Source organism: Panulirus ornatus, chromosome 11, assembly GCF_036320965.1.
Source record: "Panulirus ornatus isolate Po-2019 chromosome 11, ASM3632096v1, whole genome shotgun sequence".
NCBI classification, from domain to species: domain Eukaryota; kingdom Metazoa; phylum Arthropoda; class Malacostraca; order Decapoda; family Palinuridae; genus Panulirus; species Panulirus ornatus.
In genome coordinates, this window is record NC_092234.1 from 559,854 (window position 1) to 580,413 (window position 20,560).

Sequence of the window (20,560 nt, forward strand, 5' to 3'; positions counted from 1 at the left end):
TTTTTCACTCCATCTTCCCACCTCCAATTTGGTCTCCCACTTCTCCTCGTTCCCTCCACCTCCGACACATATATTCTCTTGGTCAATCTTTCCTCACTCATTCTCTCCAGGCGATCAAACCATTTCAAAACACCCTCTTCTGCTTCCTCAACCACACTCTTTCTATTACCACACGTCTCTCTTATCCTATTATTACTTACTCGATCAAACCACCTGCGCCACATATTGTCCTCAAACATCTCATATCCAGCACATACACCCTCCTCCACACAACTCTATCTATAGCCCACGCCTCGCAACCATATAACATTGTTGGAACCACTATTCCTTCAAACATACCCATTTTTGCTTTCCAAGATAATGTTCTCGACTTCCACACATTCTTCAAGGCTCCCAGAACTTTCACCCCCCTCCCACACCCTATGATTCACTTCTGCTTCCATGGTTTCATCTGCTGCCAAATCCACTCCCAGATATCAAAAACACTTCACTTCCTCCAGTTTTTCTCCATTCAAACTTACCTCCCAGTTGACTTGTCCCTCAACCCTACTGTACCTAATAACCTTGCTCTTATTCACATTTACTCTTAGCTTTCTTCTTTCACACACTTTACCAAACTCAGTTACCAGCTTCTGCAGTTTCTCACATGAATCAGCCACCAGTGCTGTATCATCAGCGAACAACAACTGACTCACTTCCCAAGCTCTCTCATCCACAACAGACTGCATACTTGCCCCTCTTTCCAAAACTCTTGCATTCACCTCCCTAACAACCCCATCCATAAACAAATTAAACAACCATATATTTATCCCTGGGGATAGGGGAGAAAGAATACTTCCCAAGTATTCCCTGTGTGTCGTAGAAGGTGACTAAAAGGGAAGGGAGTGGGGGGCTGGAAATCCTCCCCTCTTGTTTTTTTTTTCCCCCAAAAGAAGGAACAGAATAGTGGGCCAGGTGAGGATATTCCCTCAAAGGCCCAGTCCTCTGTTCTTAACACTACCAGGCTAATGCGGGAAATGGCGAATAGTATGAAAGAAAAAAGAAAAAATATGTATATGGGAGGTGGGCAGATTAGAAAGGGTAGTGAGTGGTGGGATGAAGAAGTAAGATTATTAGTGAAAGAGAAGAGAGAGGCATATAGACAATTTTTGCAGGGAAATAATGCAGATGACTGGGAGATGTATAAAAGAAAGAGGCAGGAGGTCAAGAGAAAGGTGCAAGAGGTGAAAAAGAGGGCAAACAAGAGTTGGGGTGAGAGAGTATCATTAAATTTTAGGGAGAATAAGATGTTTTGGAATGAGGTAAATAAAGTGCGTAAGACAAGGGAACAAATGAGAACTTCAGTGAAGGGGCTAATGGGGAGGTGATAACAAGTAGTGGTGATGTGAGGAGATGTAGTGAGTATTTTGAAGGTTTGTTGAATGTGTTTGATGATAGAGTGGCAGATATAGGGTGTTTTGGTTGAGGTGGTGTGCAAAGTGAGAGGGTTAGGGAAAATGATTTGGTAAACAGAGAAGAGGTAGTAAAAGCTTTGTGGAAGATGAAAGCCGGCAAGGCAGCGGGTTTGGATGTTATTGCAGTAGAATATATTAAAAAAGGGGGGTGACTGTAATGTTGACAGGTTGGTGAGGTTATTTAATGTATATATGTCTCATGGTGAGGTGCCTGAGGATTGGTGAATGCTTGCATAGTGCCATTGTATAAAGGCAAAGGGGATAAAAGTGAGAGCCCAAATTACAGAGGTATAAGTTTGTTGAGTATATGGGAGGGTATTGATTGAGAGGGTGAATGCATGTACAGAGCATCAGATTGGGGAAGAGCAGTGTGGTTTCAGAAGTGGTAGAGGATGTGTGGATCAGGTGTTTGCTTTGAAGAATGTATGTGAGAAATACTTAGAAAAGCAAATGGATTTGTATGTAGAATTTATGGATCTGGAGAAGGCATATGATAGAATTGATAGAGATGCTCTGTGGAAGGTATTAAGAATATGTGGTGTGGGAGGCAAGTTGTTAGAAGCAGTGAAAAGTTTTTATCAAGGGTGTAAGGCAAGTGTACGTGTAGGAAGAGAGGAAAGTGATTGGTTCTCAGTGAATGTAGGTTTGCGGCAGGGGTGTGTGATGTCTCCATGGTTGTTTAATTTGTTTATGGATGGGGTTGTTAGGGAGGTGAATGCAAGAGTTTTGGAAAGAGGGGCAAGTATGCAGTCTGTTGTGGATGAAAGAGCTTGGGAAGTGAGTCAGTTGTTGTTCGCTGATGATACAGCGCTGGTGGTTGATTCATGTGAGAAACAGCAGAAGCTGGTAACTGAGTTTGGTAAAGTGTGTGAAAGAAGAAAGCTGAGAGTAAATGTGAATAAGAGCAAGGTTATTAGGTACAGTAGGGTTGAGGAACAAGTCAAGTGGGAGGTAAGTTTGAATGTAGAAAAACTGGAGGAAGTGAAGTGTTTTAGATATCTGGGAGTGGATTTGGCAGCTGATGGAACCATGGAAGCGGAAGTGAATCATAGGGTGGGGGAGGGGGCGAAAGTTCTGGAAGCGTTGAAGAATGTGTGGAAGTCAAGAACATTATCTTGGAAAGCAAAAATGGGTATGTTTGAAGGAATAGTGGTTCTAACAATGTTATATGGTTGCGAGGCGTGGCCTATGGATAGAGTTGTGCGCAGGAGGGTGGATGTGCTGGAAATGAGATGTTTGAGGACAATATGTGGTGTGAGGTGGTTTGATCGAGTAAGTAATGTAAGGGTAAGAGAGATGTGTGGTAATAAAAAGAATATGGTTGAGAGAGCAAAGAGGGTGTATTGAAATGGTTTGGTCACATGGAGAGAATGAGTGAGGAAAGATTGACCAAGAGGATATATGTGTCAGAGGTAGAGGGAACATGGAGAAGTAGGAGACCAAATTGGAGGTGGAAAGTTGGAGTGAAAAATATTTTCAGTGATCGGGGCCTGAACATGCAGGAGAGTGAACGGTGTGCAAGGAATAGAGTGAATTGGAAGGATGCTGTGTACCGGGGTCGACGTGCTGTCAATAGATTGAACCAGGACATGTGAAGCGTCTGGGGTAAACCATGGAAAGTTGTGTGGGGCCTAGATGTGGAAAGGGAGCTGTGGTTTCGGTGCATAATTACATGACAGTTAGAGACTGAGTGTGAACAAATGGGGCCTTTGTTGCCTTTTCCTAGCGCTACCTTGCGCACATGAGGGAGGAGGGAGTTGTTATTTCATGTACGGTGGGGTGGTGATGGGAATGAATAAAGGCAGACAGTGTGAATTATGTACATGTGTATATATGTATATGTCTGTGTGTGTATATATATGTATACGTTGAGATGTATAGGTATGTATATTTGCATGTGTGGATTTGTATGTATATACATGTGTATGTGGGTGGGTTGGGCCATTTCTTTCGTCTGTTTCCTTGCGCTACCTCACTGGTGCGGGAGACAGCGACAAAGCAAAATAATAATGAAAAAAAAAATAGATATTGTTATGAACTTCTAGCAAGAACATCAATTATGTTTTACGATGCTATCCTAGGGGGTCATCAATTCTATTTGGTATGCACCAGATTTAAACCTACATGTAATACATAAAATAAGAATACAAGATAATGCACATTAATCGGTATAAGAATACAAGATAACAAAGCACATTGATCGGGTACAAACGCTTTCATCAACACTTAACATTCAGTATTCCACATTCTACATTCCAAGTAAGATTTCAGACCAGGAAATCTCTTTCCTTTATGACAAGTTGACTACAGTAACGTGATGAAGAGATACACTGATTCATTGGGCAATTCTATGACTAGTTATGATACATGATTACACGCAGACCTGACATGACACAGTATAGCATCTTACAATCTAGGGCAGTGGTAGCTACAGGGTTTGAGACTAGGAAAGCCTCCATTACCTTTTTGGGCACGAGTCTGCAGAAGGAATCGGCTACTAGACTATTGTCTGAGCCCTTTATGTGAAGGAACAGCCGGGCAGGAATAGCTAGCCACGCCTTGACCCGCCACCTATGGCTATGATAGGTCAGAATGACCACAATTACCCTTGATTGGTCAAAAGACTGATTGTCATGCTCTCATCCTGATGTGATTGGCTAGGGGAGGCCTAAGGTCCGGCCCTCAAACTGTCTAACAGCCCAGCCCTGCATCTCTGATGACAACCAGGATGGGTGGGCGAACTTTCCTATGCATGACCTTGTGGCTGACCCTGGTTCACTTGACCATGGGACCTGAAGAAACAATTAGCACCCGGTTCCGAGATACACCGCTAATCTTGGCCACCTGGCTTGAGATGTGTGAGATCACAGGTACACATGGAACCAGTTGAGGAATCTCTTGGGACCTCCCAGGTCACCACGTGGCTTATCTAAGCATACAAATTCTCTTTCATGAACACAACGAACATGCAGGTTCGTGATAACGAATGCACAGGCTCGTAACAATATAGATAGATAGATTGATAGATAAATAAATTTTTCAGTTTTCATACAAATTTGCCATTTCCCGCTTTAGCAAGGTAACATGAAGAACAGAGAACTGAGCCTTTGAAGGAAATCCTCACTTAACCCTCTTCTCTGTTCCATCTTTTGGAAAAGTAAAAACTGGAGGGGAGGATTTCCACCCCCCCTCTACCCCACCCCTCCCATCCCTTTTAGTTGCTTTCTATGACACACAGGGAATATGTAGGAAATGTTCTCTCTCCCTTATCCCCAGGGATACCTAGACAAATAGAGAGGAAGTGGAAGGGTGGCATGAAGGAGGCTGTACTGGTGCCTAAAAATTCATGAGGGGGAAAGTGCATATGGTGAATTGTAGTGATGTGGGATATTGAGGGGCAATATGCTGTCACTGGATTGAGCTAGGGCATGAGAAGTGGTCACAGTAAACCAATGGGGAGTTAGTGGGGCTTGGCTGTTAATGCTTGGCTTTGGATTCAGTTCATTACACATGCCAGCTGAGGACTGAATATGTGCAAAAGTGGCTTTTTTTTCCCCTCTAAGTTTGTATTCATATAGGTAGAGATGTTTTCCCACTCCTGCCAGTGTTAATGCTGCAGATGATAAGCCACCTTCCATGAGGCTAGATCTCAGCAGATGGAAAGAGTTTAGTGTCTTTAAGGTCCTTCTCTCCTGAAGGTAGTTCACCTTTTCCTGCTGCCATATAGAATGTAGCCTCAAAGCTGCAGTGACCAGTAAAAGGAGTCCTAGGGTTGCATTTGATAGTAATAATAGTAATATATGAATGAATATTGTATCTTGCATAAAATGAAAATTTCTTATTTCTTGGTTGCATTTATGCATGTATGAAGGTAGTTGGTAATGAATGTTTGTTCAAAATGCTCTAGATATCTATATGTGTCTGATGTTTTTTTTGCATATGATAATGAAGTGAAATATTAATTACACTTGAAAAGAAACATAGTCATCATTTTATTTTAGAGACACTTATTTTATTTCTGACAATCTCTATAATGCTTATTTTCTAACTTCACCTTTCATATTTGTCAGAGGTCCATGGTTCATTGTGTTTTCATTAATCCAAAACATAGATCTATGACTTTAGTGAAATCACATGATAAATTATGATACCAGTTTCAAACCATTCAAAAGAATTTATTCTCTTAAGTACATCCAAAAGTGCTTTTGCCATAGACACTATAAATGTAGACTTCTTCTTCAGACATGGCAGCCAAGGTAGAGACCAACCAAGACCAGCGGCATGATGGGCAGAATAGATCCAGGGTCTTCCTTGACCATATACCAATCACGCACTCACACAACCATGTACCCACTTCAGATGGTCTCTCACTACGTGGAGGTACCAGCGTAGGTGCCAGTGATGGAATGACAAAGAGTGCTGTGCAGAGTAGGTTGATACTATAATTTTTAAGAGTTTATTGAGTATTATTTTAAATGCAGGGGAATGATAAGAAATGGCTGTTATAGGGTAAGCTTTATTCTGAATTTTGAACTAATCTTTATTCAAAAACTTTTCAGAGTTTCTTATTGTCCGCAAACTTAAGCAAGAATGTGCAAGAATGTCACGGAAGTCTGTATGTTAGATCGACTCATACAAAGGTTAAACAGGTGCCTTTTACTGTGACTATTATCATCAGCAGCATTAGAGTATAAAGGAAGTTAAAGTAAAAGAGAATATAGCATAAAGGAAACCAGGTTGAGAAGAAAATTAAAGAAATTACTATAGTCATGAGAATGTTTATGTAGAAATCTCACATTTCTTTCTCTCTTCCTTCTCTCTCAGTATCTTTCACTTTTCCTCTTTCTGACTTTCTACTTTATCTTCATCAGTCTTCACCATACTTTCATTAGTTTTTGATCATTTTTTATTAGTCTTTGTCAAACATTTGTAGAGGTAAGATGTCCTGACCTTAGCTCCACCCAGCTCAGTACAAGCAAGAAATCAGTTCATCTGAGACAGTCGAACTCAGTTCTAACTTAGCTTTTTAGGAGAAACATGAGACAGTCAGACTTAGATCTGGACTATCTTTCCTAGTAACATAGAAAATAGAAGTCATGAAAGTGTTATATCATGTAATGTCAGTAAGGCCATTATCTCTTAGGTCAGGAAAGTTAGCAAAACACTTATTACTTCCCTCCTGTGATGACATCAAACACACCGCTTGTGTTAACAATTTGTAAAGGATTAATTAACACAGAATACTAAAGAACTATATTCTGTGCAAATGCCCAGATTATTGAGGTAGATTTCGATAACCTAATTTCATGATATGTGGAAAACCTACATATAATCAGAGCATTGGAATCATTGATTGATGCAGAAAAATGAAATATTTTGTGGTTGAAGCAGAAATTCCAGGGTATGTATCTATACAGCAAGACAAGCTAAATGAAAAAGGAGAAGTGTTTTACTTGTATGGAGAAAACTTCCTAAGCGTAATTAGATTTGACTTCAGAGAGCAATGCCTCTGTATGATGTTTCATTTCTATGATTTGCCATTATAAATATGGGCAAAAATGTGCTGTCTGCACACCTGTACTTCAGAATCATTGCACATAACCTGATTGTTTTGGATGGCTGGTAATCCACCCCATCAGTCAGATACCAAAAGAATTTGAAATCTTGTGTAGTAGAGATGAGCTTCGGTATGTTACAGGGAGACATTCCAAAGCCATTGCATTTCATTTAATTTTGTTTCATAAGTCACTTTGTTTGTACACACATTTACATTACATTTTTACTTTTAAACTTAAATTCAGTACTGACTAAAATGAAATGCCAGAGTTAGTCATATTTCAGTTTTATTTCTCAACTTTTTTTTCTTTTAACCTTGTTTTCCTGGCTCATTTACATTCATCTGCCCCCCATTCTCCCATCCCCAGGTATGTTTTGGACCTGTGCAAGAAGCTGGGTACTGTAGTGTAGCATGCTTATGTTTTGATGCACCATCTACCATTGTGGTATCAATCCAGTGTCCTCTTTTTAGGTAACATAAAGAGAGCTAAATAAATGAAGAATGGTACAACTTTTTCTTGATTTGTGCTCATTCTACTTATGCTTTTTTCAGCTCAATGCCATAGAAAAAGTATGGATGCTTTTCTTTGCACTCTGAAGTTTTTGTGTTAATTCTTTTCATGTGGTGAAAATTTGAATTTTTTTTCCAGAACTAAGATGTGCAGCATTATCTGTGTTACACCAACTCATGAGTACTCATGAGTTGGTATCATGATGCTGCTTGTCATCCTTTTAAATCTGGCTATTTAAATTTTTTTTGTCCTTTATAATTCTCTTATTGTTATAAGTGTAAAGAGCAAGAAATCTGGTATACTTGAGGAAGTTTATGCCATCTTACAGACAGCACCCATGAATATTTATTTTCAGTATGTATTCTTTTTATGTATTTTCTCTTGTCAGATAATTTTTTTGAGAAATAAGAATGCTAGATATGGAAACTTAATGCTTTTGTCTTGATAGAAAAGTAATAAAAAAGGACCAGTTACAATTTTCGTATTTTACTGAAGAAGTGACATTCCATAGGGATGCAGCTGATAATTGATCACAGCCAGAGCTTTAAGTTAATGCCCGATTAGCATTGTGTCAGTCTCAGATAAGATGTTGGAAACAATAATAAGACAAAATTTTAGAATTTCTAAACCCGACACTTGGCCCCAATGTGGTCGAGAACTGGAAGATCTTCAAGCAGAGTTAGAAGGACTATGCTGTACTTTCTCACTTGGACAAGCTTGAAAAGGTGGTACATGTAGTTTTGTTTAAACATGTATTGGCTGATGATGCTCTTAAAGTATACAATAGTTTTGTGTTTACAACTGAGGAATCTGAGAGAACAGTCAAGGAGTATGCCATAGGAAAATTGAATGTGACATGAAAGGTGTATTTTTGATAGTAGGAATCAGGATGAAGGTGAAATTTTTGAAATATTAGATCTCTTGTAAAAACTTGTGCTTACTCTGATAACTGCCTGCCATCAACAGTCAGAGATCATATTGTCTTGGGTGTTAGAGGCTCAAATTTGCAAACATATCTGCTCCAAATGAGGGATCTCACACTGGAGGAATGCACTGACATATGCAAAGCTACTGAGAATGCAGCAGCTCTGAACAAGAGTGATGAGACCAGACACAATGAATAAGGTAGCATAAGAAAACAGAGGTTATAAGGAGAAGAACTACAGAGTGAAGGCAGAGTACAAAAATTCCAAGAAAGTCTGATAGAGAGAAATGTCCTACTTATGGCAGAAAGTGTGTATCATGTGGCCTTAGTAATCATTTTGCCAATATGTGCAAATCACAGAAAAATCAGTCTGGTCAGCATAAAGAAATTAAGAAAAAGAGAGGTCATAAAGTACATAAAGTGTGTGAAACTTACTGTAACACTTCTGAGTCTGAATCTTCCTCAACAGAGGCAGCTACTGATTTTATTTATTCGGTAACTTCAAGTTATGTGACAATAATCAGAAGGAAGCAAAGTGTAAGATGATAATAGGGGTAAAGAGATAGCTTTTCAGTTTGACACCAGTTCCAGTGTTAATACCCTGCCCATCATTTTTGCCAAACATATCAAACCTACAAATAACATCCCTAATACTTGGAACCAAAGCAGTCAGGTTCCATTTGGTATGTGCACGAGAAATTTTTATAACCCTGCGACCAATCAGAAATTACCCATTGATTTCATTGTCTTTGAAGGGAATCTTACACCTCTTTTTGGAATTGATGCTAGTCAACAGATGGGGCTAGTGGAAGTGAAGGAGGGCAACTTTAAGTGAGTGAACAAGGTCAAGTTAGAGGATGAATATTTGGATGGAATGAAAGGATCATTAGGAACTTTTCCTTAAAGTTGACCCTAATGCTAAACCTGTAATAAGGCCAGACAGGTGCATGCCAATATCCATGAAACCTAAGCTAAAGTCAGAACTTAAGAGTGTCCAGGTTGGGTGTAATTTAACCTGTGGATGAGCCAACCCCTTGGGTGAGTCAAGTTGTTATGAGTCCTAAAAAGCATGGGAAAGTCAGAATTTGTATAGACCCAAAAGATCTGAATAAGGTTCTTCAGAGAGAACACTACACTCTTCCCATTCTTGAGGACACCCTTCATGAATTGGACCAGTCTAGGGTATTTTCAAAAGTTGACTTGGTATCTGGCTATTGGCATCGTAGACTTAATACTCCTAATGTTCTAATCACATTCCAAACATATCATGGTAGAGTTAGGTGGCTGCATCTTCCTTTTGGGCTGAATGTCTCCTCAGAAATTTTTAAAAGTGATTGCTTGAGGCACTAGCATGTTTGACATCATAATACATGGGGTTAACATAACTGATCATAATGCAAACCTAGAAAGTTTTCTTAAATGTTGTAGAAGGAATGATATCTAGCTCAACAAGAGAAAGATGGATTTGCAGTGTGATGCCTTAACATTAATGGGACATAGAATAACCAAGGGGGGGTGGGGGGCCTTCAACCTGATCCTGAAAGAATAAAAGTAATTAAAAAAAATAATGAGAGGGGAGGATTTCCAGCGGGGGGCTGGAAATCCTCCCCTCTCATTATTTTTTTTTTTATTTTTCCAAAAGAAGGAACAGAGATGGGGGCCAGGTGAGGATAGTCCCTCAAAGGCCCAGTTCTCTGTTCTTAACGCTACTTCGCTAACGCGGGAAATGGCGAATAGTTTGAAAGAAAGAAAGAAAAAGAACTTTCCAACCCCATATTCCAAAACTAGCCTCATATCATTTCTAGGCATGGTCAAGCATGTGTCTAGATTCCTTCCTAATGTGTGTGATGTCTTGCACCCACTTCATAATCTTTTAAAGAATAATGTTCCCTGGGGCTGGTCTGCAGCACAAGAGCAGTCTTTCCAGAAAGTATAATATGTGATAGCTGGTGTATCCCTACTAGTGTTTTATGACTCAAACAAAGAGTTAACACTAGAGAATGATGCTAATGAATATGGACTGGGCTCAGTTCAGTTCCTCTACAAGAAGGAAAATCTGTACCTTTTGCAAGTAGGTCCATGAGTGAGACAGAGAAAAACTATGCCCAAATAGAAAGAGAAATGTTAGCAATTGTCTATGGTCTTGAGAAAATTCACCACTTCACATATGGTCATTTTTGTAATGACCATATCCCTTATCCCTGGGGATAGGGGAAAAAGAATACTTCCCACGCATTCCTCACGTGTCGTAGAAGGCGACTAAAGGGGACAGGAGTGGGGGGGCCAGAAACCCTCCCCTCCTTGTATTTTAACTTTCTAAAAGGGGACACAGAAGAAGGAGTCACGCGGGGAGTGCTCATCCTCCTCGAAGGCTCAGATTGGGGTGTCTAAATGTGTGTGGATGTAACCAAGATGAGAAAAAAGGGGCAATAGGTAGTATGTTTGAGGAAAGGAACCTGGATGTTTTGGCTCTGAGTGAAATGAAGCTCAAGGGTAAAGGGGAAGAGTGGTTTGGGAATGTCCTGGGAGTAAAGTCAGGGGTTAGTGAGAGGACAAGAGCAAGGAAGGAGTAGCACTACTGAAACAGGAGTTGTGGGAGTATGTGATAGAGTGTAAGAAAGTAAACTCTAGATTGATATGGGTAAAACTGAAAGTGGATGGAGAGAGATGGGTGATTATTGGTGCATATGCACCTGGGCATGAGAAGAAAGATCATGAGAGGCAGGTGTTTTGGGAGCAGCTGAATGAGTGTGTTAGTGGTTTTGATGCACAAGATCGGGTTATAGTGATGGGTGATCTGAATGCAAAGGTGAGTAATGTGGCAGTTGAGGGAATAATTGGTATACATGGGGTGTTCAGTGTTGTAAATGGAAATGGTGAAGAGCTTGTAGATTTATGTGCTGCAAAAGGATTGGTGATTGGGAATACCTGGTTTAAAAAGCGAGATATACATAAGTATATGTATATAAGTAGGAGAGATGGCCAGAGAGCGTCATTGGATTATGTGTTAATTGATAGGCACGAAAGAGAGACTTTTGGATGTTAATGTGCTGAGAGGTGCAAGTGGAGGGATGTCTGATCATTATCTTGTGGAGGCGAAGGTGAAGATTTGTAGGGGTTTTCAGAAAAGAAGAGAGAATGTTGGGGTGAAGAGGGTGGTGAGAGTAAGTGAGCTTGGGAAGGAGACTTGTGTAAGAAAGTACCAGGAGAGACTGAGTACAGAATGGAAAAAGGTGAGAACAAAGGAGGTAAGGGGAGTGGGGGAGGAATGGGATGTATTTAAGGAAGCAGTGATGGCTTGTGCAAAAGATGCTTGTGGCATGAGAAGCATGGGAGGTGGGTTGATTAGAAAGGGTAGTGAGTGGTGGGATGAAGAAGTAAGATTATTAGTGAAAGCGAAGAGACAGGCATTTGGACGATTTTTGCAGGGAAAAAATGCAAATGAGTGGGAGATGTATAAAAGAAAGAGGCAGGAGGTCAAGAGAAAGGTGCAAGAGGTGAAAAAGAGGGCAAATGAGAGTTGGGGTGAGAGAGTATCATTAAATTTTAGGGAGAATAAAAAGATGTTTTGGAAGGAGGTAAATAAAGTGCGTAAGACAGGGGAGCAAATGGGAACTTCAGTGAAGGGGGCTAATTGGGAGGTGATAACAAGTAGTGGTGATGTGAGAAGGAGATGGAGTGAGTATTTTGAAGGTTTGTTGAATGTGTTGGATGATAGAGTGGCAGATATAGGGTGTTTTGGTTGAGGTGGTAGATATCTGGGAGTGGATCTGGCAGCGGATGGAACCATGGAAGCGGAAGTGAATCATAGGGTGGGGGAGGGGCGAAAATTCTGGGAGCCTTGAAGAATGTTTGGAAGTCGAGAACATTATCTCGGAAAGCAAAAATGGATATGTTTGAAGGAATAGTGGTTCCAACAATGTTGTATGGGTGCGAGGCGTGGGCTATGGATAGAGTTGTGCGCAGGAGGGTGGATGTGCTGGAAATGAGATGTTTGAGGACTATATGTGGTGTGAGGTGGTTTGATCGAGTAAGTAATGTAAGGGTAAGAGAGATGTGTGGAAATAAAAAGAGTGTGGTTGAGAGAGCAGAAGGTGTTTTGGAATGGTTTGGTCACATGGAGAGAATGAGTGAGGAAAGATTGACCAAGAGGATATATGTGTCAGAGGTGGAGGGAATGTGGGGAAGTGGGAGACCAAATTGGAGGTGGAAAGATGGAGTGAAAAATATTTTGAGTGATCGGGGCCTGAACATGGAGGAGGGTGAAAGGCGTGCAAGGAACAGAGTGAATTGGAACGATGTGGTATACCGGGGTCGATGTGCTGTCAATGGATTGAACCAGGGCATGTGAAGCGTCTGGGGTAAACCATGGAAAGTTGTGTGGGGCCTAGATGTGGAAAGGGAGCTGTGGTTTCAGTGCATTATTTCATGACAGCTAGAGACTGAGTGTGAACGAATGGGGCCTTTGTTGTCTTTTCCTAGCGCTACCTCGCACACTTGAGGGGGAGAGGGATGTTATTCCATGTGTGGCGAGGTGGCGATGGGAATAAATAAGGGCAGACGGTATGAATTATGTACATGTGTATATATGTATATGTCCGTGTGTGTATATATGTGTACATTGAGATGTATAGGTATGTATATTTGCGTGTGTGGGTGTGTATGTATATACATGTGTATGTGGGTGGGTTGGGCCATTCTTTCGTCTGTTTCCTTGTGCTACCTTGCTAACGCGGGAGACAGCGACAAAGCAAAATAATAATAAAAATTTATTACAGATGACAAACCACTGCTCAGCATTAGGGACAATCCTCTATCCCATACTCCCAAATGGTAACAAGGAATGCTAATGATAATTCAAGAGTACCACTATAAAGTGAGCCACAAATCAGGCAAAGACATTCCTGTGGCTGATGGTTTAACTAGAGCCCCTGTAGGTGAGCCCCAGGAAATCATGATGCCAGTTCATGATTTAACTGATGCTCCTTTCAGGCCTGGTAGCCTGTGTGAAGTTAGAGAGGCCACTGAGAAGGATGAAATACTAAGCCAACTGAAGGTAGTTGAGTTGCCCTATTTCAGCTACAGAGAGGAGATTACTTTCAAGACGGAGTGTTGTTATGGGAAGAAAGGGTTATGATTCCTAGCACACTGAGAGGTATAGTGAAGCTCAAACTACATGTGGGCCATTTAGGAATATATTCCTTTGTGAGACTTGCTAGGGAGTTGATTTTTTGGTCCAGCATGTCCTTTAAGATTAGCCAATACATAGAATTATATGATTTTTGTGTATCTTCAGCTAGTAGACAGGCTTCAGAACCATTGTATTTACATGACATCCCTGACAGTCCATGGACAGAGGTAGAGACAGACTACTTAGTTACTGTAGATTATTTTAGTCAGTTCATTGACTTTGACTACTTACCTGTGTCTGACTCTGAAACTGTTATTCATAAACTTAAAAGTAATTTTGCCTGCCATGGTATACCTGGAATCCTGATAAATGATAATGGACTGCATTTCACATCTGGACAATTTCAGCAATTCACCTGAGCATGGAACATTCCCATGAAACATCCAGCCTGGGCAACAGCAAGGCTAATGGACCTGCTGAAGCAGCTGTGAAGGCTGTGAAGGGAATGATGAAGTGGTTCTTGAAAGCAAAGGAAGACATGTACATGGGACTCCTGACATGAGAAACACTCCACAGTAAGGACTAGATACCAGTACTACACTATGACTAATGGGAAGAAGAATGAAGATGCTGGTGCCCACAAGCAACTCCTCATTGGAGCCCAAACAATGTTCTGTGGAGGAAGAGAGACATCTAATGCAGAACAGGCAGAAAGCTTTGGCAGAAAGACACTAGGTCCGTAGATCGTTGAGACCACTGTCAGCAGGAGAGACGGTCAGGATGCAGCCCATTGACAAGACACAGGAGTGGAAGGAGGTAACAGTCATCAAGAAGCTCAAGAGCAGAACCTATGAAGTTGAGACAGAAGGATGTACAGGTGAAATTGGTAATTTATATGACTTACAAAAGCCAAAAGAGAAGTGGTGACTAGATGTGATGTTAATCCTACCTTGGGCAGTGATCCTCAAAGTCTGGAACTTGAAGCCCATAGGGACTTGGAGAAGGAGCCAAACAGGTCTGAACAAAGTGCAACTCCCAAAGCAGAACATTCTCCAGCAGCAGAAAAATACACACAAAATCTGTATGTGTGGTGGCTTCCCCTAGGAAACTAGACTTGTAGCTTGACTGTATCAATGGAACTTATCTGCCTGTTCATAGTAATTCTAGGGTCTGATCTAAAAGCTTTAACCCTGTAAACCCTGTAAACTTTATACATCAGACTCCTGTATTATTGGTTTTCCCTTTTTGCAAGATAGATACCTATGTTGATCAAAGGAAATTGTTCTTTTTTGTTAATCAATAAGACATCAATTATTGCTGATGTAATCAAGTGTAGAACACGTTTTCATATTGTACTGCAGTTTTTTTTTTTTGTCTTTTTAGTTTGTTCTTTATTCTAAGGGGAAAGATGATACGTTATTTATTCATATAGAAGTGCACTGGGCATCCAAGTATTCTTTTGTTTTTTAAGTTGGGGCAACATGGGGGCACAATAAACAAGACTCCTCTCTCCATGTATCTTTACCAGCAAATTATTCCCATTGCTTGATATGCTAGACACCAAACAGGCAGTACCATATAAAGCTCCAACAAAGGAATTGATATAGAGTAGAACAGCTGTAAAAGATTTGGTTGTCATCATAATAGAAATACTAGGCTTCAGAGAGCATACTGAGAAGATAAAACTATCAAGTCAAGTGATGACTTGTTTTATTCTGAGAACTTGCAAGAGATAGAAATGTACTGATGAGAATGTTTAATGTATACATAAGGAGCAAATCTGAATAATGTTGTGTTGTGTGTTCACTAATGAAACAATTAGAAATATGCAGTTGGGGAGAATTCAGAACCATTTCATGAGTAAAATCAAAGGGATGGAACATATGAACTACAATGAAAGGCTGAAAGAACTGCACCTATATACCCTTGAAAGAACAGAAAGATATAAGATGATCTACACATGGCATCAAACTGAAGTTATGTAAGAAAATGTATTAAACCTTCAAGCCTCTCAGCAAGGAAGATACAGAGTTGTTGAATCTTCAGGATTACCATGGCATGCACTGAAAAAAAAAGCATACAAAATTATGTGACAGCTCAACCCATGAAACTAGAAGACTGTTTATTATATTGCCAGGAGAAATAAAAGATGTGCATGGATCAACTACAGAAACATTTTAAGGAATCCTTGATATGTGGTTGGAATCAGTCTCAGGTAGATCAAGAACAGACATTTATGTAATGCAGGTAGCAGCTGTGAAGAATAGTGTTTCATCAGGCAAGAAGTGCAGTGAACACTTCATGCTAACCCTGCCATCATGGCAAAATCTTTTTATAGGTACTCTTAGGTAAGTAGATAGCCTTAACAAGAAAGAGACAGATTAAGGAAATCTGTAGTAATACGTTAGAATATACCAACTAGATACCAAACAAAAATTAATAAGAACACGAGAACGAAAAAGTTATTCCATGTACTACCAAGTGAAATAAACTTGCATGCGATTAGCACAGAAACACTTGATTGAATCCTAGTCATATAGTTAAAAATTTCCAGATGAACTCAGAATTGACAGTAATGCAATTTGCATGGATAGAGACATGATTACTAATCAAGAAAGACATATGAGTACTTTGTGCTTACCCTGCTTAATAGCAAAATCTGATCATAGATAGTTATAGATGGATAGGTATAGTCTCTCTCACATAACTTCTCCTTATCCAAATTCCATCCTTTTCACCAGCGTCACCTGTGGAGTGGTCACAGCTGTGCCTCATCATTGTCCCTCTGGTGCTAGTGTTCTTACTCGTGGCCGCCTTGACCTTCCATTACTGTCGGCGATACCACAGAGATAAGTATTACATCAGTGACTACAGAGCTACAGAGACTGAGAAACTCCGGCCAGTCAAGACAGCAGATGATCACCTCCATGTCAGACATGTGTGAATTTAGGGGGGAGGGGAGAGAAAATAATTGTCAAAATATGGTTGAAATGAAAAGATATGGAAAAATTATTAGTATGTAAAAAAGTCAGAACAAAAATTTTTTTCAATTAGAATGGATCTGAAAAATGATATATTTTGCTGTAGGCTGAAATGAGAACAAGCATTTTGTGCAAGAGAACTGAAGCATGTATCAGGATTTTACTTATGTGTTTACTGAGAGCCATGTTTTGTAACATGCAGAATTAGGAAAAATATTTTGCATATGATTGAAATGTGTGAGAAGTAATTGTGATATGAATAATATATTTTTGAAGTGAAATCTGGGTATATTTATTAAGATTACTAAAGAACATAATGAATGCACAAAACATTCAGTAAGATTTTTTTTTATTCTTGCAGTTATCACAGTGATATCTAAGGATATTGGCGGCAAGGTTATTGTGTGATAATAAGAATTATGTATTTTATGGAATATAAATCAGTAAGTTATATAAGATTGATTATATTATATAAAGTAAAATTATATAGTTACATAGAGTATGGTAGTAGATATAATTAGTCATACAGGTGTTCTGAAATGTGTAATTAGTAATTTTGTGAGATGCATGAATATGTAAAAAGTTTGGTCTTATGTGTTTTGTTTTTAGTTGGAGAAGTTTTGTCTTTGCGGAAGCCATCATAGAGAAGTTGATGGTTTGATGATATAACAAGTTGGACTGTTTTTTGAGCACTGAAATGAGTCATGTTTTTTGCTTTATACTCAGAGTTGTTAGAAAACCAACAGTTCTTTGACATGTTGGGTGTTATTATTACGTATTTTGCTCGTGTATGAGATGAAAGCATGTAATTTGTTGTAAATTTATTTTGAAATGGTTTCTCATTTTATGGGCCTCAGGTTAGGTAGTAATTGGCCTGGTGTCTCATTTTGAAGCTAATGTATTATTTTGGGTTTGTTTTATTTTTCTGGAGCGAGCCTTTAAATATAGGCTGGCTTTTCATTTTAGAGGCCCCAGGTTCAATTTCCCAGTCTGGTACTTGGTCAGTATAGCCTCCTTACCTGATGTAAAAGCTAGGTCAACAGACAAGTCCATGTAAGGTCAGCAGACACATCCAGGCTCAGTCAACAGACGAAACATATGACTATTCAAAGGATTTTTATGGTTGAAAATCCAGCTAGGACTTGTGACTATATGAATACAGTGAAATGTCTTCAGCTTGGCGTGTTCAAAACCAAGAATTTGCCAACTACTGATTTTTCTGAAGTGTAGATATCAAAACATTATAAGGATTTTACTCCAAGTGAAACTACTGTAAATCCAGCCATTGTTACCAAAGATTTAGTTTTATAAAATGGGGATATGTTTTTGAGGAACATTTCTAAATATTCCCTCTCATATGTTGTTCTGTTTGTTAGTTAAGTACATCAAAGATTACCATCATATGGCAAAATAGAATGCTTTGCCTGTAGTGATGATGATAGGGCATCATCATCCACAGTCATATCACTTAATCACATTACAGGTGCACCACCAATTTTCCAGCAACTGATGGTTTGGCACCTCCTTTAGTCTAGACAAAATTACGTGAGCGAACTTGAAATTACCGTGGCCACCAGACTAGTTAACTGGGCTGCCACAGATGGCGTTGTGCATAGGGTGTGCTTATTTACATTCTTTACACTGCACTTGTTGGTGGTGATACCGCAATTCTTTGAGATTTATAGCTTATTTTGCTTAGATTTAGCCATAGCTATGGTTTCTAAGACATGTGAGAGTGTCAGTTGTGGTGTCAAATGTAAACACCATTCCATATCAATCCAAGATAAAGTAGAACTGTTGAAAAAATGGACTTTGGTGTTTTGGTGAGTAAGCTGTGTGACATTTACAGCATTGGTTTATGCACTGTTCATGATATAAAGAAACAAAGGAGAAAATATTGAAATTCTGTGCAGACAGTGATTCCAAGAAGCAAATGACGATTAGAAAAACTATGAAAGATGGTAAGAGTACTGAACACGATCGAGTGATGATGGAATGGTTTTAAAAGCGTCGGAGTGATGGGGTGGATTTGTCAGGTAGCATGATAATGGACCACGCTAAGTTATTCCATAAAGAACTTACATTACAACATGAGCGTTACTATAGTGAAGGATGGATTCAAAGATTCAAGAAGTGTCATGGAATTTTGAATAAAGTGTGCCGAGAAAAGCGGTCTGCAAACCACGAAGGAGCTGCCGAATATGTGGACGAATTTGTGAAACTCATAGCTGGCAAGCACCTCAGTCCTGAGCAGGTGTATATTGTATTTCACTTATCAATTTAATTTACATTTAACATTTGTTTAATTTAAAGTTCTAACAGTCCATGGTATACTTTAGACACATGGGAGATGTATAACTAGTGGGTTAGAGGTGTGTTGATGAATTGTTATTATGTGACCACGGTTGGTCCGGCAAAATGGTTAATTCGACAAGGCTTTGGAACCAAGAGTGCTGGAAAATTGGTGTTGTACCTGTACTGTCATGCACTATCATATTGAATATCACGTTAACACAACTTCTGTACTAGATGTTGATTACTTCTTACTCATTTATGCGAAATTTTGATATAGTTATAAAGAACAACATTTTTCATAACTCTCAACTCAGCACTTGGGGATGAATGTGGGAAGACTAAAGCAACATCTTTGTTTACATTATATTCACATGCATGGACAGATGAACGCTATGTGAAATGCTTCAATTTTAGCAAACTTTATAATTTGAAAAGATGAGCATTTCATTGAATGTTTTCAATTGGAAGTACCTGTTTATTAATATCTTAACTTTATCATGTAAAGAAAAGTATGTTGTAAATGGTGATAGTAATTGAGATACAGTACTGCTTGCCATGAAAATTTTGTGGTATGATTGCACAACAGTTTTAGTGCTGCAATGTGGTACTTTACAGCAAAAAATATAGCAACCTATTTGCAGGGCACCATGGGTATGGTGAATCAAAAATTGTGTGTGTAGATGAATTAATTCCAACAATCTTTAAGTTATTTTTATGACAGTAGAATATTTGTAATGCACATTTTAGTGAGAAAAATTATTTAGGGAAGAGTATAAAAGCATCCCAATTAATATTGTGTTAAATAGCTCTTACAACTGTCTTTGCGATATGCTTTCCCTAGAACTTTGTTATTTCTTTTCGGGTAAGTGGGGGATTATATCACAAATTTCTTGGTCGATTTACTTTTTCTCAAATAATGTTCTTCCATTTCATGAAAAAAAAAAGTTTTTCACTTAAAAAACACAATTCCCTGAGGTAGGAAAGTATGACATTGCATCGTATGGTTGGAATCTTAAAATATTCATAAAGCAATAACTGTTGAGGTGAACATAAATTTCACTTGTCAACTGGGTCTTCTAAAGTATTACTGGTATATTTTACTAACTCTGCAGCAAACCTTTTTATATCAGTGGTATATGCTGCTATTTAGTGGTATTTCGAGTTTATGGATAATGGCAATTTTCCAAACCATAAAATATTTGAAATGAGATTTTTTTTCCTTACCATAGGTGTATCCAAACCATAGATCGCTGGATTAAAGACATTTTACCGTAAGATATTTTTAGAAATCCCAGTGTTGAATTTCCAACAATCAAAAACTTGGCTGCCTCAGCTTGCAGAGACCCATGACCCTGGGGATGTGACTGCATGAACAAAACTAATTTTCTCGATTATGTAACATTTGACTGAAAACTTTGATTTTTCTCAATCCACAAACTTGCACTTGTGACTACATTGCTCACTTAAGATACTGGAAATCCACTTTGGACTTATGACTGATCTACTTACATTCACTTTTGAAAATACCCAACATTGGCCACGTAACTGTCTTCATTACATTATTTTTTTTTCTGGAAACTGCCAACCCTATCAAATTACCAGTAATGACCTTGACTTGCAGTAGCATGAATTATTAGCCTTGAATTTATACCTATTATTTAGACATTCTTCCCCTGTATTCGCTGTGTGTCATAGAGGGCAGCTAA

General features: G+C 39.1%; 2 protein-coding genes across 5 annotated transcripts in view; both read left to right on the forward strand.

Moving 5' to 3' along the window:
- LOC139751167 (uncharacterized) overlaps positions 1-17,884 on the forward strand; it is a 51,920-nt gene extending 34,036 nt beyond the window's left edge. For 2 of the 4 annotated variants that reach the window (XM_071666285.1, XM_071666282.1), the window contains 2 exons: positions 5,697-5,882; positions 16,320-17,884. In XM_071666285.1, the coding sequence (XP_071522386.1) occupies positions 5,697-5,882; positions 16,320-16,522 (389 nt within the window). In that variant the 3' untranslated portion in view covers positions 16,523-17,884. The other 2 variants (XM_071666284.1, XM_071666283.1) reach the window with 2 other exon arrangements.
- On the forward strand, positions 8,548-16,307 carry LOC139751637 (uncharacterized). Its single transcript, XM_071667273.1, has 4 exons — positions 8,548-8,620; positions 9,203-9,278; positions 10,463-10,643; positions 13,285-16,307. The coding sequence occupies exons 1-4, from the start codon at positions 8,548-8,550 to the stop codon at positions 13,582-13,584; spliced, it is 630 nt and encodes a 209-aa protein (XP_071523374.1). The 3' UTR covers positions 13,585-16,307.
- Positions 17,885-20,560: the final 2,676 nt, after the last annotated feature.

Coding starts and splice junctions, on each gene's coding strand:
- LOC139751637 (XM_071667273.1), top strand. CDS start 8,548: ATGAGGGATCTCACACTGGAGGAATGCACTGACATATGCAAAGCTACT. Junction 8,621..9,202: donor TGCAGCAGCTCTGAACAAGA/GTGATGAGACCA, acceptor TTGTCTTTGAAG/GGAATCTTACACCTCTTTTT. Junction 9,279..10,462: donor GTGAAGGAGGGCAACTTTAA/GTGAGTGAACAA, acceptor ATGCTAATGAAT/ATGGACTGGGCTCAGTTCAG.